The 19,833-nt window shown below is 36.1% G+C and overlaps 1 protein-coding gene across 1 annotated transcript; it reads left to right on the top strand.

Annotated features, from left to right (window-relative positions):
* Window positions 1-1,043: 1,043 nt before the first annotated feature.
* On the top strand, window positions 1,044-19,755 carry tfdp1b (transcription factor Dp-1, b). Its single transcript, XM_007254866.4, has 12 exons — window positions 1,044-1,205; window positions 5,458-5,540; window positions 7,338-7,401; window positions 8,865-8,974; window positions 10,902-11,026; window positions 12,304-12,463; window positions 12,696-12,842; window positions 13,671-13,739; window positions 15,353-15,504; window positions 15,700-15,866; window positions 16,614-16,668; window positions 18,845-19,755. The coding sequence occupies exons 2-12, from the start codon at window positions 5,529-5,531 to the stop codon at window positions 18,987-18,989; spliced, it is 1,206 nt and encodes a 401-aa protein (XP_007254928.2). The 5' UTR covers window positions 1,044-1,205; window positions 5,458-5,528; the 3' UTR covers window positions 18,990-19,755.
* The last annotated feature ends 78 nt before the right edge of the window (window positions 19,756-19,833 follow it).

Here is a 19,833-nt window from a genome sequence, read left to right as displayed (position 1 = left end):
GATTAGTGCACTAATTTCACTTAATGGCATTTTTTCACCCTTTTTCCCAGTACTTTCACACTTTTGCTGTAGTAGAATGCTTGAGTTGCATTTTTTAAAACCCTATTATCTTTACTTCTACCTGAGTAATAAAGGTGAATATACTTTGCTATAGTGTGTGTGAATGCTAAATAAAATCAAATGCATAAATGATTATCCTATGTTGCCAAGAATAAACAAATTCTACATTTCTTGAAATACTTTTCGAGTACTCCTGAATTGATTACCTGACAGACCGTTCCTTATAAGGCTTTAAAAGGCGAAAAAATGTGGGAGGGGTGGTTTTGAAGGGGCACTGGATGAAGTATGGGTTTAGAGGTGGGGCAGGAAGAAGAGCTGATTGGCTGAGCTGAGCTGCAGCAGCAGTGTGACTGATAACGGTGAGATGCAGATGGTTGGACGTCAGCAGGTGGGCGGGATTATTGATGGACTGATCTGCATATTGTAATGTGTCTGTGTACCAAAGTATAATGCACACATTATTCACGCATATAGCACAGTTAAACCTGAGAGGGCGCTGCAGAGGCGGAAATTCAACTTTAATAGAACAAATTTCAGCTTTTAACTGAAAAAAAATATGGTTTAGGTTTTTTTTTTATTAACAATAATAAATTATTATTAGTTATCAATCTTTAATAAATGATAAAATTTTAAATGATAAAATTTGATTTAAATTCTATTATAGCATCTAAAACGGAATTCTGAATTTAAACTGAATTTTAAAGAATTCATTTTTAAAAATTAAACTATAAATATTATAACAGTATTTAAAATTCAGTTTAAATTCAGTTTTAGATGCTATGGGAGTGATATAAAATAATATCAACATTAATAAAATAATAAAAACGCTCAGATTCGGATTATTTGCATTCGAATATACATTAGTAATGCTCTCTGACTCTGAGCGCGCCAAAACCAAACGAACCCAAACTGGAGGCGGGGCCGCGAGCTTGACAGCGTGATGGCGTCACCGCGCTTGTGGCCAATCACAGCACGGCAACGTAGGACACCGCCAAGATCAGTTTGATGGCTCTCAGTAGTACAGTACACAGCTAGCTAGCCTAGCGCGCTTTATCTGTAATAAACAGCGCGGAATTCGGTGTTTTCTGCTGTTTTGCGCTCTGCTGAGTGATGGAAAGGGCATGAACCGAGGAAACCCAGCCAAGGTAGGCGAAACAAACCACGAACTTCCGTCTAACTCTGTTAGTTTGGAAGCTATCCGGCTCTGTTTTGTGTCTGAGCCAGTAGCTAGCCCCTCGGCACTGAATCAGCCCGGATAGCTAGCGTTAACCTTTAGTCAGCTGGGGTTGGAGCGATTCAGAGAATGAATCGTTCTTTTGAACCGATTCCTTTCCGTAATTTGGTCATAACAATTTAACGCTAGCTAAGCTAACTAGTTATAGTTAAGCCAGCGTAGCCCACTAACGTTAAAAGTCCCTCCGAATTGAGCTTTTAGTTTAATTTTATTTGTGGGGTATTTAACTTACTGGGTGTGCACCATACACTCATCTGAACACAGAAGAAATAACATTCAAATAGTGCCTTAACCTTTTTAGGTAGCTACAATAGTTAATTAATAGTTCAAATTGTAAGTTAATTATCTTAATAACTAATTATTTAGATTAGTTAATTGAAGTCAACTTTTCATCGAAACTGTTCAAATAAAAGTTCGTCTTTAATTTCTCTTTTTTGGGGACTTATCGAGTTATAGCTAACTTAGTTAAAGGATCATCTTTTATTTTTTTCTTTAAAATTGTCAACTTAACCCTCTCAGGCAACAAACCATTTTTGTTTATTAAGCTAAACCACTCCATACCTTATTTTTTAATGTTTTTATGATATTGTTCACACAGTGTTTCAAGGCATATCTACGTCCAAAACATTCAATACAGTTATAAATATAAATATGTATCTGTACAAGAATATGTAAAGAAGTATATTTGGCTGTTTATAATCTTACTTTATTTTTTAACATACATTTTTACTAAATTTCTTTTTTTTGTATTTGTTGTCTTTGAGAAACATTATGTAGTAAGATCACTTTTGTTAGGGTCAACATGATAAAGCAGTGGTGAATCAAATAATCAGATTGTTATTAATAAGTAAAAATGTAGAAAAATTGTATAAAAGTTCCCAAATAAAAGATCTTCCAAATATTGGTGTGATTTTTTTTTCTCCCCAAAAACATAAATCATACCATAGTGGGTTACCTTGTAATTAGGTTAACAGTTAACTAAAAAGTGCATGTTCGGGATTTGCTTAACCATGTTTTCACTTATTTCTCTCTCTTTATTTTTGCTTTTTGCCTTCAGTTACTCCGTCATGTAGGAAAAACAGCCTTATCTCATATTAACGTTTAAACGAATCTTTAAACTTAGTTGGACATTGATTTACTATGTTCAAATCGCGCAGTTGTAAAGAATCGGTTCGCTAAACTGATTCGAACTTTCCATCACTGTCTGCTAAGTTAGCTTACATTAGCCTAACTCGAGCTACGGCTGTTTACACGACAAGCCTCCTGCTAACTAACTAACCTAGCTTCTTAACGTTAGCGCTTCATAATGCGTCCATGAAGCTTTGCTAGCTGTAGTTTAATTTACTAACCAGCGAACTAGCTTACCACGGGAGCGGCTAACCTAACTACTAGCTAGTTTAGCTAACTAACCAGGGTTCATTTCTAAACGCACAGTTTAACAAGCTAACGATAGTCATCTGACTGCAAGTCTAACAGCTAGGCTACGTTCAGCTCCAGAATTGAACATGCAGCTTAGTTTTGAGCTGGAGCTGTTTTTGGGTTCTGGCACTAATAAAGAATGAAGTTATGTCGAGATAAAACGAGTTACTTCGATAGTTAGCTAACTACCATACCATAGTTTTTGTATCAGTAAAACCTCAAATTACAGATTTGTGTAATGCAGTTTTACTAATATAAACATTAATTTCAGATATAAACTATGAAATGTGTAGCTACTAGTAATAATGTAAATTCTACAGCTCTCTAAAGACAATCCCAAATTCCAAATAAAAATATTGTCATTTAGAGCATTTATTTGCAGAAAATGAGAAATGGCTAAAATAACAAAAAAGATGCAGAGATTTTAGACCTCAAATAATGCAAAAAAACAAGTTAGTAAGTTTTAAGAGTTTAGAAATCAATGGTATACAGCTGCAGTATCGCTGTTTTTTTTTTTTGTTTTTTTTTGTAGGTCAGAATAGTTTTGCTATAAAACTGGCATAAAATAGTTGACTCGTTAGGTTGCTGCTCTTTGTATTTAAATTTCCACCTCATGAAGCTGTGCTGCTTCAAAAAAAGGAATATAATACAGTATAGGTCAAGCAAGAATTTAGCTAACAAAGTCGAAAGTTAGCTAACAGAAAACACTTCTGTCTCATAACTAAGGCTAAAGTTGGCATTTGTTTGCAGGTTTTTGTTTGTATGAGTTATGTTTCCTGTCTTCATTCCACATTTAGACTGTTCTTCCTTCCATCTGGAGAGTGATAAACAGTTGTCCCACTTACTGAAACCTCCTTCCATGTTTAGATCTGTTTTTAATGTTTTCCTTTTCCTAACCAAGACCGTCCTTTTCTCCTTTTCTACCACCTTGTGCTTAAATATAGAATAGCAAGGCTCCACTAACTAAGGGTTTGAATATCATACTGTTTCAGCTTTGTTTGTACTAGGGAGGGGTAGAGAGATAGAGTAGACTGAGCCATATTTCTGAGCTATTACTGTCAGATACAGCTGGAACAGTCGCAGCATTTATTAGGCTTCTAGAACAGTGCAGGATGTCTGGTTTCATTTTGTTGAGAGCTGATATGAAATCGCTGTAGCATTGGAATCTGCATTTCAATGTACGAGTTGATATTTTAACCACAGATTCTGGAGCTTAGGGAGATTAGATTGATCATTTGTCATTTTTGATGTCCCTCCTGCATTTTAGGGTGTTTTCACACAAGCACTATTTTGTCTGTTTAAACGGACTCTGGTTCGTTTGCACCAGTTTTGGCAGGTGTGAAAACAGTCGCACAGAGATAAGTGAGAAATCTTGGTCCAGTCCCAAACAATCTCTGAGCATTTTTTTTTTGTGGTGAAAACATGATCTGGCCTCAAACCGATCCAACTATCAAACATATCCCTCACATTTTCGCTAATGTTCAGGTGGAGTTTAAGCTACATTAATAAAAAAGAAAAAACGCTATCTCTTTTGCTACATGTTAAGCTGTTTTTACCATGTATGGCCTGGTCTAGGTTCAGCAACGTTATTTGCTGAATGACCAGGTTATTTCATCAGTGTGTTGTGTTTGTTTTTTTTGTTTTTTTTTCCCCTCTCTTCCCTGATGGCACGGGCATATTCCAAGATGACAATGCCAGGATTTATCGGGCTCAGACTTTGAAAGAGTGCATGACTGGATTGGCCACCACAAAGTCCAGACCTTAAACCCATTGAGAATTTTTGGGATGTGCTAGAGAAGACTTTCCCTAGGGGTCCAAATCTCGCATCATCAATACAAATTCTTGGGGAAATGTATTGAAGCTCTGGACACAAATAAATGTAGAAGCTTGTAGAACCGATGTCACAGTGAAAGCGTGCTGTAATCAAAGCTTAAAACCCCTTTTTTTGGCCAGGCAGTGTATATACAGCTTTGGAAAAAATAAGTTCAGTTTCTAAATCAGTTTCTCTGATTTTTCTATTCATAGGTATATGTTTGGGTAAAATGAACTTTTTTGTTTGTTCTATAAACTATGAACAACGATTCTTCCAAATTACAAATGAATATATTGTCATTTAGAGCATTTATTTGCAGAAAATGAAAAATGGCTGAAATAAAAAAAAGATGCAGAGCTTTCAGACCTCGAATAATGCAAAGAAAACAAGTTCATATTCATAAAGTTTGAGGACTCCAGAAAGCAATATTTGGTGGAATAACCCTGGTTTTTAATCACAGTTTTCATGCATCTTGGCATGTTCTCCTCACCAGCCAAAAATTCAAGCAGTTCAGTTTGGTTTGATGGCTTGTGATCTTTCATCTTCCTATTGATTATATTCCAGAGGTTTTTAATTGTGTACAATCAAATAAACTCATTATTTCTAAAGGGTCTCTTAATTTTCCAGAGCTGTAGTCCTTTTAAAATAGTTATTGTAGCAGGCACTGTGTGAACTCAGCTAAAGTTGGAGACAGGCTGACTGAAAATTGCCAGATACGAATGCATCACCGGTTGATTGATTTATTTATTTTTTACAGCTTTAATAACAGTTTTAGAACTTGTATTAATAGTGGCACATTGCCAGAAATAAAGCACCTGGTGAATTGTTTGTTGTTGAACAGAATATATAGAACAGAATTGTGTTTAGATCACTTGTTTCAGTTCCCAAAATAAGTGAAGGTGGAAAATGTGAAGTGTCTGTCTCATTTTAGGGAAGACGTACAGGGATTGAAGACCTTCAGCCAAAAAGACCTTCTTGCAGCTTCTGCGAGAGACTGACAACATGGCAAAAGATGTGAGTATACCAAAAAAGCGTTCAATGTAGTGTGGAGTGCTTTAAGTGAGCCAGATTGTTGTTCCCCTGGCACATCTGTGGTCATGGGTTTTGTTGGTTTGTGGTATTCCGCTTTATCGTGTCTTATCAGTGGCAATTATCAGATTATATCTAATAGTGTGTTGTCCTCTTATACATCAACTCAAAGATAAAAGCTTTCCCATGATCATTCTGTACATGTTCTTGTTCTCCTTTCGTTTGTCATGTGTTTAACCATGAGCTAAACACTAAAGCACATTTTTGCAAGGCTAGCACATATGGCTCTGACTTGGTTTTGGTATGGCTCCATGTTTGTCTTGGGTCACTTTTTTTCTCATGGTTACACAGTTGCTAGCAAAACACATCATAACATCTGAGGTGGTGGAGGGAGCTGTAATGCTTGATGAGGCTGGACGCGAGTGGTCCGACATATTTGAGTGTTATTAGCTCAGAAAGCTCCAACAGTGGCAGCTGTAGAGGTATTAGGTCATTACCAGTTTGGTTGCAGTGTCCTGTGAGACTGCAGTTTCCTCCTCTGTTGCAAGATTGTTTTCTTTCCTTTTTGGTTATTAAGACCAGAATGATTTAATGTAAGATTGTGTGGTTTCTGTTTCTTTTTTCTTTGCTTTGTTGTCTCTTAATTTACATTATCATTATTACCTTATTTTACAGACTATAAGGTACACTGTATTATAAAAGGGCTTCCGTTTACTTAGAGTAAGCTTAGATTTCCAGTATTTTAGCACAGTTAGCAGCAATTCTAAGCGCTAGTAAGTGCCACTCAACAGCGCTACACTGAAGAATGCTGTGTGTTCCGGTAACCCAGGTATCTATCTGCTAGCGGTTCCCACATAAACGCAGCTACAAAGAAATTAACATAAAATAAATTAACAAAAATCTGCTGTCTGAACACTGTGATTTTGTTCTTTTAGTTTCTGGGATTTATTCCACTTCTTAATGTTAAATGGTATGCCCTAAATCTTACTTAATTCTATTTCTGCTCCCATGTGCAGATACTAAATTAAACTACAGACATACACTATGATCTTTGCCTTTAATATTTTTTCTCTTTTTTTACTCTTTAATTAACTTTAATTAGGTTTTGTTGCTGTTGTATTGCATTGTAATTGCAGCAGTTTCAATAGATACCATTCAAAGAGTGACCAAAAAAAACTACAAAACCCAAAATCAAAATTAGTCAAAAATTTAAATGGTTTTCATAGGGCCTTACGCCTGTGATCACGATTGTTTACAGTTGATAACTTCACTTGGGTCCAAACTTGAACTTTTTGGCCTAAATGAAAAGTGCCAAGTTTTCTATTTTGCGCTAATGAGATCAGAGATGTCCACACAATCGACCAAAGAAACCCATTAGTATTTTCCTTGTTAATTATTATGATAACCTCAAAATTACCATAGTTTAATGTGTGGTTTCAGTGTTTATCAATTTTCTTCATAAAAAGCATAAAAGTGGTAAAAAGCAGTTTCAGAACTTTCCTGTTCCACCTTAAATGGTGCAACAGGCAGAAAAGATAGCAGCATATAAGGTGGAATGGAAAATAAATGCTACATTTAGCTCCCCATCACAGATTAATTAAACAATTGGCAATAATAATGATTCTTTTACCCCTTCATCTTCTAACATTGTTCTAAGAGGAAGGTTTAAACTTGAAAACAAGGAGTAAGGGTACAAAAGAGAAATGAGCCTTACTCTTGGCTGCATTAGCCTGGTAGCTGATATGTTCAATACTGAATGCTAACACTGTTTTACTTCTGCAGGGTGGACTGAAAGAAACTGCAGAGCTGAAGGTTTTCACCACTCAAAACCTGACTCCTGGAAAAGGTCAGTATGGCTATATATTTCGCTGTTTGTGAAGAGCATAAGTTATCACCAGGTTGTTGTTGTTTTTACTTGTTATTGTTCTGGGTGTTCCTTCTGTAAATGCCAGTGAAGCTGACTTGTACCAGAGTGATAGTAGTAGGACTGTGAGAAAACAATCATAATGATTTATCCTGTGGACACAGGTGTTAAACGCTTGTGCATACAATTTTGTTAGTTATTTTAGTTTTTATAGATGCACCAAAAAAAACATTTATTCATTTTTCTACTTTTTTTCACCATTAAATGAAACCATTATGTGAAAGAAGGTGCTGTGGTCAGATGACAACAAAGTTTAACTTCAGCCACACTGTGTGGCAGAAATTGCACAGCACTGTTCATCACCCTGAACATGCAATCCCCACATGAAACATGGTGGTGTCAGCATCATGCTGTGGGGATGCTTCTCTTCAGCATGGTCAGGGACGCTGGTCAGAGTTGATGGGAAGATAAAGTCTGCAGAGGACTTGAGACTGGAAAAGAGATTCACCTTCCAGCAAGACAATGACCCTAAAGATACAGCCAGAGCTACAGTGGATTGATGTTAGAGTGGCCCAGTCAAAGTCCTGACCTAAATTCCATTCAGTGTTTGTGGCAAGACATGAAAATTGCTGTTCACAGATGCTCTCCATCAACCTGGCTGGAGAAGACAAGTGGCAAATATCTCAGTCTGTAGATGTCAAAAGACTTGCCACTGTAATTGTAGTGAAAAGTGGCTCTACTAAGTATAAATACAGGGGGGGCTGAATAGTTTTCCATTCCATGTCACACTTTTTTGTTGTAGAATTTTTATTGGATAAATAATAATAATAATAAAAAAAAAAGTTTCATTTTTGTTCCACTTCACAATCATGTGCTACTTTATCTATTACTTAAAATCTCAATAAAATACATTTAAGTTTACAAGTGGTAGTAAGGTGACATTTGAAACAGTTCAAGGGGAATAAATACTTTTGCAAGCCACTGTAAAATGCAGTTACAAATTTACAAATTAAATATATTTATAGAACACAGTAGGTCGGCCGTCACTTCTGGGGGAAAAATCTTAACTAATATATATTTAATATATATTTATTTTAAAACTTATCCATTAAGTTAAATCAATTTTGCAACATAAAAAAAATCATTATATAAAGATAATTTAAGGGAAATGATCATAAAATACCAAAGCTTGTCTTTTATTTTATTTTCATTTCCGCTTCTTCTCCAGCAGAGGGCGTATGTTTAGCACAATTAGAGAAATCTCAGCCTTCTTTTTTGCACTGTCTGTGCAGTAACTCTGCAGCATGAGATCATACTGACTTTTATTATTTTACCCATGAAGCTCTTGGTTATGAAATGCTTTACACAGGACAAATCAAAGACGTTTCAAGGCACAACGGATAGATGGATGAACAGATTGATGAAATTTACTTTCTCATCCTCAGGTACTGCTGTCCTGTCTCTTGTGACTGTCCACCCTTCATCAGTTACTGGAGTCAAGCAGATTGTGCCGAGAACTTTGGGGAGTGCCGGTGTTAATGTAGTGCAGCACATGGTAAGATAATGATCTGTGAAGAGTTGCACACGTGCACAAGTCACGTTAAGAAGCAGTATGAACAGCACAGCACATAGCTGCGTCGTTTTGTCTACCAATACCTCCGGCGATGTGGTAGCAGTTTCCGTTTCCAAGTAGAGCTAATCTCTCCAGTGTGAGAACTCCGTGCCCTTATCATCAGAAGCTACCTGAGACCATGCTGAGCCACGTTCCTTAATTAGACTCCCTTACAACACAGGTCATGCCGGCCCTCCCCTCCAATGAGGGCTGCCTCTCCTTCCTTCCTAAATGATGCAGGGTGCAAGTGGAGGGTCTCCATGGTGACTAAGTCCTCCATTAACATTGAGTGAGGTGACCTGGGAGAGTTCCATCTAAGCTGATCACAGAAGTTTGGAGTCAGCAGGATTAGAGCCCATATCACGGTTATCATCCTATTAATGACACAAGCCCTCAGCCAGAGCCAGGCAGGGGATGGGCACCCGAAGTGTGTACATCCTCAATTGTGAGACCACATTAGGAGATATGTAACATACATCTCTGAAAAAAAAATTGAGACCACTTCAGTTTCTGAATCAGTTAATCTGATTTTGCTTTTTATAGTTATATGTTTGAGTAAAGTGAACATTGTTTTAGTCTGTAAACTACTGACAACATTTCTCCCAAATTCCAATTAAAAATAAAGCATTTATTTGCAGAAAATGAGAAATGGCTGAAATGAAGATGCAGAGATTTTAGACCTCAAATAATGCAAATAAAACAAGTTCATATTCATAAAGATTTAAAAGTTCAGAAATCAATATTTGGTGGAATAACCCTGGTTTTTAATCACAGTTTTCATGCATCTTGGCATGCTTTCCTCCACCAGTCTTACACACTGCTTTTGGATAATTTTATCCCACCGTTGTGCAAAAATTCAAGCAAATCAGTTTGGTTTGATGGCTTGTGATCATCCATCTTGCTCTTGATTATATTTCCAGAGCTGTACAACCATCCCTGCTATATCTAATGTATTCGCAGTAAAACAGTTTGGTAGGTTTATTGGATGAAATCATTGTCTGCCTTTGACTGTATTTGATAAATTGACAAAGCAATACACTCACACAGATTTTCACCCACAGCTATTTGTTTACCATAACCTCTATTCTTACCAGAAATGTCTCATTAACCTTCCATTTCACCCTGTTAGGAATTTGCAGATATAATTACTGTTTACATTTTGACTTGAGCAAATGTAATGTAACTTTAACACGGCTTCATTTACAAAACTACATATTTTAAATAAATACTCTAAACAGACCTAAAATACTCAAAGTATTCAAAGAGAGATTTCTCAAAAGTTTGTAAATCAATTTACAATGTTATTCTTGAAGCCATTAGAGGTTGTTTATCAGTCACAGTTCTCTTGGTTTTCCAGTTAACAAATACATTCAGTTTATTGTGCATGGAGCATTCATATGATCCTTGAAAGATCATATGAAAGCTCATCTGGGGATTGAGGGCAACGTTTTTTTTTTTTTTTTTCAAAACGATTGTGCAGTTCCATCCATCTCTTTTCTGAGTGAATAATTGCAGAAGCTTTGGTTGTTTGCTGTTGTTTTTCTATTTTACTTGGTTAAAAACACTCATTGAGTAAGGAACAGCAGCAGGAGCTCATTAGATAAAGTGCCTGTTCTCATTTTTTTTTCCAGTTTCTCCAATATTGTTTTTGTTTTTATACATTTTTAAAGTTTTAATTAAAAAGTAAAGCTGCATATAGAAAGTTTTTGTTTATTAAAAGTGTAAGGTTCTTCTGCCACTTTTTTTACACTTAATGTATTGTAGCTGTCTGAATTCCGTGAAAAGTAAAAAAGTAATTCTCAAATTTTAAGTGTCAAATTTTCCAGAGATCTGCATTTTTTATTAATTGCCAACTTTTCTCTGTCTGTAGGCGATTGGCACTCCCCAGAGGCCCAGCGCTCCAGGTGGTGTCCTCCTGACCAGCCCTAGAACACCCAGCGCCCAGTTCCTCACTCCACAGACGCAAGAGTCTTCTCCCTCTCCCTGGTCGAGCGGGTGAGTGAGTCATGCCTCCTCTCTCTCACTCTCGCGCTCTCTCCCTCTTTCTCTCTTACTCTTTCTCTTGCCCTGACTGGGTCTTCTGTGGGTCATCTCTCAGCAGGGTTTTTGGGAAGCACCAACACTGACTCACTCCTGGATACACATCACTGATCTCTCTCTTCTTTATTTGCTCAATGTTAAGTTTTGTATGTGGCAGTATTTTATATCATATAATAGGCAAATTTTCTTAGTTTAAATTTTTATTTAAAAGGAACATTGAGTACAATAAAAGGCCAAAAATACATTTGGAGACAGCAGCTTGTAGAATTGCTAGAAATGCAGAACCCCCAGATCATTAGGTATGTTTAGCAGACTCTAAAGTTAAGTGGTAAATGGTTCTACTGTTTAGTGACACCTGCACAAATATGGCCTTAATGGAGTCATTACCAAATGTTGCAAAAGAACATCTAAACAAGCCAATCGTAATGCATTTTAAGAAACAGTCCTGTGGAGCAGTGAGGTTAAACTCTATGGACACACACTGTTTGAAGAAAAAAGATCACACAAATGGATGGAAAATAAAATGTTATTATATCTACAAATGGATTTAAAAAACTAGATATCTGGTAGAAATATTTGGCTCATTGTTGCTAATGGGATGTCTATACTTGGCAAACACAATGGTTAATATAAGGATTCACAAAAATCCATAAAGTTTACAATAAATAGTGAGTATTGTCACATGCCTACTCAGGACTCTATTTGGTGTATTTATTTGCAGGACCATGTAGAAAAATCTTTTCTGTGATTTTTCAAATCCAAGGTGCTTCTTTACTGAGCCCCAAAATACAACAGTAGTTCGAATCCTGGTCATGCAACTTGCCATAAGCTGCCAGAGCCCTGAGAGAGCACAATTGGCCATGCTCTCTCTGGGTTGGTAGATGGTGCTCTTTCCCCTCATCAGACAACACATCAACACAATCAACACAAGGCGTCTGTGAGCTGATGTATCTGTACAGAGTTGCTGCGCTTTCCACCGTTCAAAAAGAGGTGGTGGCTGACTTCACATGTATCGGAGGAGGCATGTGCTAGTCTTCACACTCCTTGTGTTGTGGCATCACCTGTGATGGGGGACATACAGCTGACTGGCAGCTGAATGGGTGGGATAATCGGCCTATTTAAATTGTCAAGAACAAATGGGAAACAAATTTGAAATCTTAAAAAAAATAATTATGTTGCTGCTACACAATTATTTTAAGTTCACATTTTTAAATTTTGATTTCTCTCTTAAGACGCGGTAGAAAAGGCGACAAGAATGGAAAAGGCTTGAGGCATTTCTCCATGAAGGTGTGCGAGAAGGTTCAGAAGAAAGGAGTCACCTCCTATAACGAGGTAGCAGATGAGCTGGTGGCAGAGCTGACTCCTGGAGACAATATTTCTCCCGCTGAAGCTGTGAGTTCTGACCACATACATCCGTCCATCCATTAACACTATTGGCTGGTGAAGTGGGGAATTTTTTTTTTATTATATTTAACTTCAGTGGCATGCTGTCAAGTTTTAGTTTCTTTATTTCTTTCTTTATTTCTTTAATTATCTACACTTGGCTATATTCTATTGTTTTAAATGTCCTTTCAGTCATTGGTTCCATTTCTGATGGATCTAAAGTGCCTTTTCTCTCCTGTAGCATGTTTTTGATCAGAAGAACATTCGGAGACGGGTATACGATGCACTGAATGTCTTAATGGCCATGAACATCATTTCCAAAGACAAGAAGGAGATCAAATGGATCGGCTTCCCAACCAATTCTGCTCAGGAGTGTAAGGACTTGGAAGTAAGTTTGAAGGAAGTGGAAGGAAGTATCGTTGCTGTTTAATAAAAAAAACTCTAACATTACATTCACAAAGGAAAATACATCCTCCTTCAATGGTAAAATTTATTTTACATAATATTCAAGAGTTTCTATTGGATCATTCATCAAGGAATTTTGACACAGTGTAATTGAGTGACAATTGTGTATTTAAATTATGATTTTTTACAATAATGGAGATGCTTGTATTTAATTGGACAGTGACTATATACACAAGACCAAACATACAACATGTCACAATACCCAGTTTTGTATCCATTTATTTTATCAGAAATAATTGGCATAAATATTTTGCTGTCATTTTAAGACCATTTTAAATGATGGCCTCTCGTGTGTAAATACATTATTATGATATTGCTTTATCATTAAATTACAGAGTAATGAAGTCTCCATTACTAAGAATATGCAGACTTTATTGTTTCTGCTATGATCACAGGGTTTTGTTACATTACCAGTGTTTATTTCAACTGTTAAAGCTAAGTTTATTTCGGCTACTCTCTCCTTAGTCTGATTCGCTCCTGCATGTCTTGTTTCACATTTAAAACTTTTTGTTGGGATTTGTAATTGCTTTTTTTTTTTTTTTACAACGTTGTAAAGACATTGGAAAATATTGAGGTCAGCAAAATTGATTGCGATTCTACATTGTATGGTAAATCGAGGATGTGCTCATTGTGACTGACCAATATCCTATCAAGTGGCATCCAATCGTAGACTGTTGTTTTCTATATATTGATGTAATATGTTGTGTGCATTTTTTAATTTATTTTTTCTTTTTTCTTTCTTTACTAAAAGGCTGAGCGGCAGAAACGACTTGAAAGAATAAAGCAGAAACAGTCTCAACTTCAGGAGCTTATACTACAGGTATGCCAACACTGTGTAGACGTGTTAGGGGTGAGGATTTGTTTATTTATGAAAGAGCTATATTTGGGAGTAATGAACTAGTGATGTCCCCGATCCGATAACATGATTGGAAATCAAGTCTGATCGCATATATTTCAAAGAAGCGGAATCTGGTAGAATTGATCTGGATCACTGATTTTTGAACAGTTACTGTTGCGTTATTACTCCATGAGATTATTATTATACACTCTACCAACTGAGAATGCTTATTCTGTGATCACACTGGCAGCAACAAGTCTGTCATGTCATAAGTTATGAGTGTGTTCTTGGTCACTCACACTGTCCTACTGTTTATTAACGCTGATTTATGGCAGATTAGCACAGAAGCTTATCCAGCAAACTACATATAGAGCCATCCACTACCTATCCACTGTTTATTTTCCTACAAACTGCGGACACACAGTCACGGTGCTGAAGACTCTCTCTCTCGCGTCCGCGCTCTCTCGCTCTCAAACACACACACAGTTTCCTCTTTCCAAATTGAAGTATGAAAAGAGAAAATTACTAGCATTCATTTCCTCAAATAAAACTCTCATTTAAACTCAGTAACTCAGCACATTAAACTCTTATTTGAAAAGCATATAAACTGAGTCTAAATATGGTCTGCTATGCCTACACCACACTACACTATTATTACTGTCTCCCTTCCAAAAATACTGAACTATCATAATTTTAAGTATGATTAATTTACATAATTGTTGTGTGCCATTTTTTGGTTTGTTTATTTAAGAAATATGCATATTTAAATGGAAAATATTAATATGGTCTATATAGTACTTATTTATTTTATGATAAAAATGCTAATACTGTTGTTTCAAAAATACATATTTAATTAGAAAACCTTAAGGGACAATTGAATGTTTTCTTTCTTTCTTTCTTCCCCCCCCCCCCCCCCCCCCAAGCAGATACTCAAAATCAAATGACTCCATGGCCAAATAATGTGATCAGGACTTCCCAATAATGAACATAATTTGAACATTATTTTTTATTTTTTATTTATTTTTTTCTCGACATACTAATAAAATCTGTCAAAATGATCTGTTTACCCACACAGTGTTTATTTGGAGATTTTGCAAAAAAATATATATATATTATTACATGGTCAAAACTTTGGGCATCTTTACATACAAATACCTCTGTCTTACCAAAGTGAAACCACACTTTTACATTGAAGCGATCATCTAGATGAGGATTGGTGGAGTGGTGGAGCATTTGATGCATGAAAACATAACTTTTTTTTTATTCAGTCAGTAAAAGTTAAATAAGTATGCATTTGGTTATTGATGGGTTTATGGGTCCAATATTACAATTAACTAACATCAGAAAGCAGCCATTTACCATCAATTTACCCATTTATATTCCAGTCCAGTGCTGGACCAAAAACAACCTGTAATTTGATGCGAGACACAACACTGGTCTGGATTCCAGTCTACAGCTTCGGCCTCAGAGTGTGAAAAAAGAATTAGCTGTTGCTTTGATTAATATTAATATGGAAAAAAAAAGCTTCTTACTTATTTATCAGCACTTTTGTACTTTGTCTTCATCACTTGCCTATGAAAATGTTCTCTCTTCAGCAAATAGCCTTCAAGAATCTGGTAGAAAGAAACAAATCGGCAGAGCAGAAGAACCACAGACCTCCTCCACCCAACACGGTCATCCACCTGCCCTTCATCATAGTCAACACCAGCAAGAGGACGGTCATCGACTGCAGCATCTCGAATGACAAGTGAGATTCATGATTGCTCCCTAAACTAATCAAATCTGCAACTAATTTCAATCTAAATGTTACTGTTCTCCATTAGTTCCATGTTCTGCTCACATAAGAGCTCTCCTGGCTGCTATCTTCTTAGGACTTATAAAAACCCTGATTTACCTGCACGCAACGATTTTGTCCTAATGTTCTATGATTTGTACTTTTTAGGTTTGAGTACCTGTTTAACTTCGACAACATGTTTGAGATCCATGACGACATAGAGGTGCTGAAGCGGATGGGCATGGCATTAGGGCTGGAGTCCGGCAAGTGTTCTCCAGAGCAGCTGAAGATCGCCCGGTCCTTCGTACCCAAAGCTCTGGAGCCCTACGTAATCGGTCAGGATGATAAATCGCTTTATTTCTAAACTGTGATTTTACAAGTGTGCATATATATATATACAGCGCTGGAAAAAAATAAGAGACCACTTAAAGATGAGTTTTTACCAAGTTGAAAACCTCTATAATATAGTTGAGAGGATGATGGATGAACACAAGCCATCAAACCAAGCTGAACTGCTTACATTTTTGCACCAGGAGTGGCATTAAATTATCCAAAAGCAGTGTGTAAGACTGGTGGAGGAGAACATGCCAAAGTGCATGACAACTGTGAGTAAAAACCAGGGTTATTCCACCAAATATTGATTTCTGAACTCCATTTCTCATTTTGAACGTCATTTCTCGTTTTCTGCAAATAAAAACTCTTATGACAATGACAATATTTTTATTGGGAATTTGGAAGAAATGTTTATTTTACTCAAACATGTACCTATAAATAGCAAAATCAGAGAAACTAATTCAGAAACTGAAGTGGTCTCTTATTTTTATAAATAGTTTAAATAAGTATAGTCTGCTGCATTAGTACAAAGAAATGTTTAGATGTAGTTTTGTTTATGGGCCACACATAATTTTTTTTTCTCAACATTTAATTAAAATGAGTAGTATATTATATAAGCACCACTGCCTCAGTAGTATTTTATAATTGATATGGTATTGATTTTTATTGTCTTCGCAGATATCGTCTGTTTCTGTTCAGATAAACGTTGAATATCTCATTGTTTCTTTTGTTTTGTTTTGTTTGTGTAGATATGGCACAGGGACCCATAAGGCAGCTAAATGGAGGCTTTTTGCATACGACAGGGTGAGTAATACTAATTATTATTATTATTAGTAGTAGTAGTAGTAGTAGTAGTAGTACATATAGGGGCAGTTTCTCAGACATGGATTAAGCCTGCTCATAGACTGCATTTTCTATTCAGTGGAAAATCTCCATTCACAATGCTGTATAGAATTAATCCCTGTCTGTGGAAAGTGCACTATGGTGCCTATAAAGTATTTGTTATAGAGTATTGAATGTTTTCCCCCTTTTATTGCTGTTTTAAATGGAATCATGGTCCATATAATTTGGCTTTTTCGCAAGAATATACAATAAAAAGGCTCTTTAATGTCAAAGAGTGAAACAGATTTCTTCAAAGTAATGTGAGTTAAATAAAGCAATATAAAAAGTAAAACAAGTGATCTATTTACCCAAAGTGACTGAACTAATGTATCAGCGGTTTAGGCTACTGGTGCGAGGAGTCTCAGTTAGTGAACTGGAGATCAACTGTGAGTGCAGTGAATTTGTCTTATGTGATTTGTAGTATAAAGAAACTCTTATGGGAGTTTCAGTCGTTGGACAAATATATTGTGGTGTATTAGGTTGTATTGTGATATCGTCCACAAGTTGCTGATACACAGCCCTAAAAGCTAAACAGGAATGATTTACGGAGTTTTAAAAGTCTCAAGTGGTTGTTTTCTTTTTTTTTTTTTTTTTTTTTTTTTAGCTCCCAGAATCAGTGTAACATAATAGTCAAATTTCTGACCTTGGTGGTAATTTAAAAAAAAAGTTTTAATGAAGAAATGTTTTTTTTTTTTTTTTTTTTCTGCCCCTTACCATCAGAATTACGCACAAAAAATGATTTCTTTACATTTTTGTATCTTTCAAAAAAAATTATGCGACAATTCAACATACCTTTGTTACAAGACGCAAAAAAAAAAAAAAAATGAATCTTTACTCAATAATGTGATTTTTATGATGATCTATTTCTTCTTCACTATACTAATTGTAAAAAAAACGTGAATGTTCTACACTCATTTTCTATTTATCCTCAAAGGTCAGATTGAACTGATAAATGTTACGTTGACCACCCAGCCCTGATTGCAGTCTATCCTCACATACTGAATTGCATTAATTAGTGTGATTCCAATGGGATTATTATTCTTCCAATTGTTATTGTTATTATACCTGTTAACACATTTTTTGAGATATGATTGGGGATAGGGAGATTCTATACAGGTTTTCCAATATGTCCAGTAGTATTCAGACAGAAACCGTCCAAAAAAGTGGTGAAAAGCTCTACCTAAGGAAGTGCTTGAAATGTGTCAAAAATCTTTAAATACACATTTTAAACATCTTTTACTTATTTACTTAGTCCTCTTCGTCAACATGGTGTGCTTAATCCCAGGTAGGGTTCATCTCCTGCAGCTCTATCACAGACCTTTACTATGCTGTTTTTGGTCTTTATCTCACTAATAACTTGAGCTGCTCTAGATGTCTCATACATGGAGCAAACGTTCCATGTAATAATGCGGATCTTATCTTTTGGTCTGAGTAGATTCTCTGGCTCTCCAACCACAAGATATAAGCACAGGGGGAGTAAACATCTCTAGTGGCCACATTCTTTAAACTATGAAAGTCTTATAGAACTAATTGTGCAGTTTCTGAATTTACAGGATAGATAAGTTAAGTATAACTAGGCTAAGTAAACAAAACTGTAATAAAAATATTTACTTTTAATGTCAAACGAACACTGGGTGTAAATCTACAAAGATTTTTTTCCTGATAACTGTTCATTTGGGTGAGTAATGCGCTTCTGTTTATTTACAATAAGCTTAGATTCCCATATTTCTCCAGCACTAGGGCTGGAGCATTAGCATTAGCGGATAACTGTTAGCGAGTAATGCTAATGCTGCTCCAGAAGTGCTAGCCGGGGTTAGGAGCTGGCAACATGCCGGTAATACCGGCCGGCTAATACTAGAGGCAATAAACTAAATCTCCTGTATAATGCTGTACTTCAGAGGAGTAGCTTTACTGCTCCTTATGACCTGACTAATAAAATTCATACATGAGAAGCACTGGATTGAAAGGCACACTGACGATTTTTGGGAAAATTAAGAGGTTTTAAGTGCACCTTCTAGTGCAAAAAATACTGTACTTGTACAAAGCCGTAAAGTGGCCTTAAAGTAAAAAAAACTTCTGTGTGTTTGTGTTTTTACAGTGATAATGGAGCTGTTCCAACTGTGGCCTCCAGCTCCAACAGTTCATACCACAGCAGCTCTCGCGATACCCCAGCGTCCTTCCTGGAGGATGAGGATGAGGAAGAAGAGGAAGAAGACTTTGATGACAATGATGACGAAGATTAACCTCTATGCCACGTTTTTCTTTTTCTTACCAGTCATCACTGCCTCCAACTTGTTAGCGTGAGGGTAGGGTTAAACAGATCATCTCACACTGTTTCTGGAGAGGTGTCGAGATTTCTGTTTTGAGGTCTAAAGAAAAAAAAAAAAAAAAAAACATGATTTGTTTGTATATGCAAGCTCAGCTCAGTGAGTTACGTCTTCACAATCTCCTAGAGCAAAGTGCGCAGCTGCTTTCTACAGAACCCCAGTGGTGCTTGTGTGAAATAGAACTTTTTTACCTAGTGTTTATTTACACCACTATTTTTGTTCAATAAACCACAATTTAGTGTTCTCATGGATTCTGTAAAATAATTTTTGTTTAAAAAAATAACATTTAATTAATAATTGCTTTGAGGCTGATTTAATTCTCATTTAAATTGTCATTTTCATGCTCCAAAGATGTTCATTTCAGTTATCAGATACTTCTGTTCTTTACCTTCAGTTTAATGTGTCAGTATTGTATACATTTTGCTTTCTTTTTTCTCCCCCCATACAGATGACTATTTTTGATACCCTTGGTGTTTTAAAGTATTTACACCGAACTCAGTGTCGAGCTTTTTGTAAAAGTTTTGTATTCTCACAGATCGACAGATGAGGAATGAATCTCAATCCAGGTTGTTTTATGTAACAATTCCAGTTTTTACACTCGTTTTGTTCAGTGGCACAAATATGCCGAGGAAAATCTACCTTTCTTATGAGTCTCATAATTAAACAAATGTTTATGATACAAGTGGGATTTTTCTAGAACTCTTATTTCTGTCTGAGCTCTTTGTGTCAAGAAAAAGAAAAGAAAGGAATGGATCAAATG

This window comes from Astyanax mexicanus, chromosome 21, assembly GCF_023375975.1.
Source record: "Astyanax mexicanus isolate ESR-SI-001 chromosome 21, AstMex3_surface, whole genome shotgun sequence".
NCBI lineage: Eukaryota > Metazoa > Chordata > Actinopteri > Characiformes > Acestrorhamphidae > Astyanax > Astyanax mexicanus.
The sequence above is the reverse complement of the archived record's forward strand: the minus strand, read 5'-3'. Positions and strand labels throughout refer to the sequence as shown.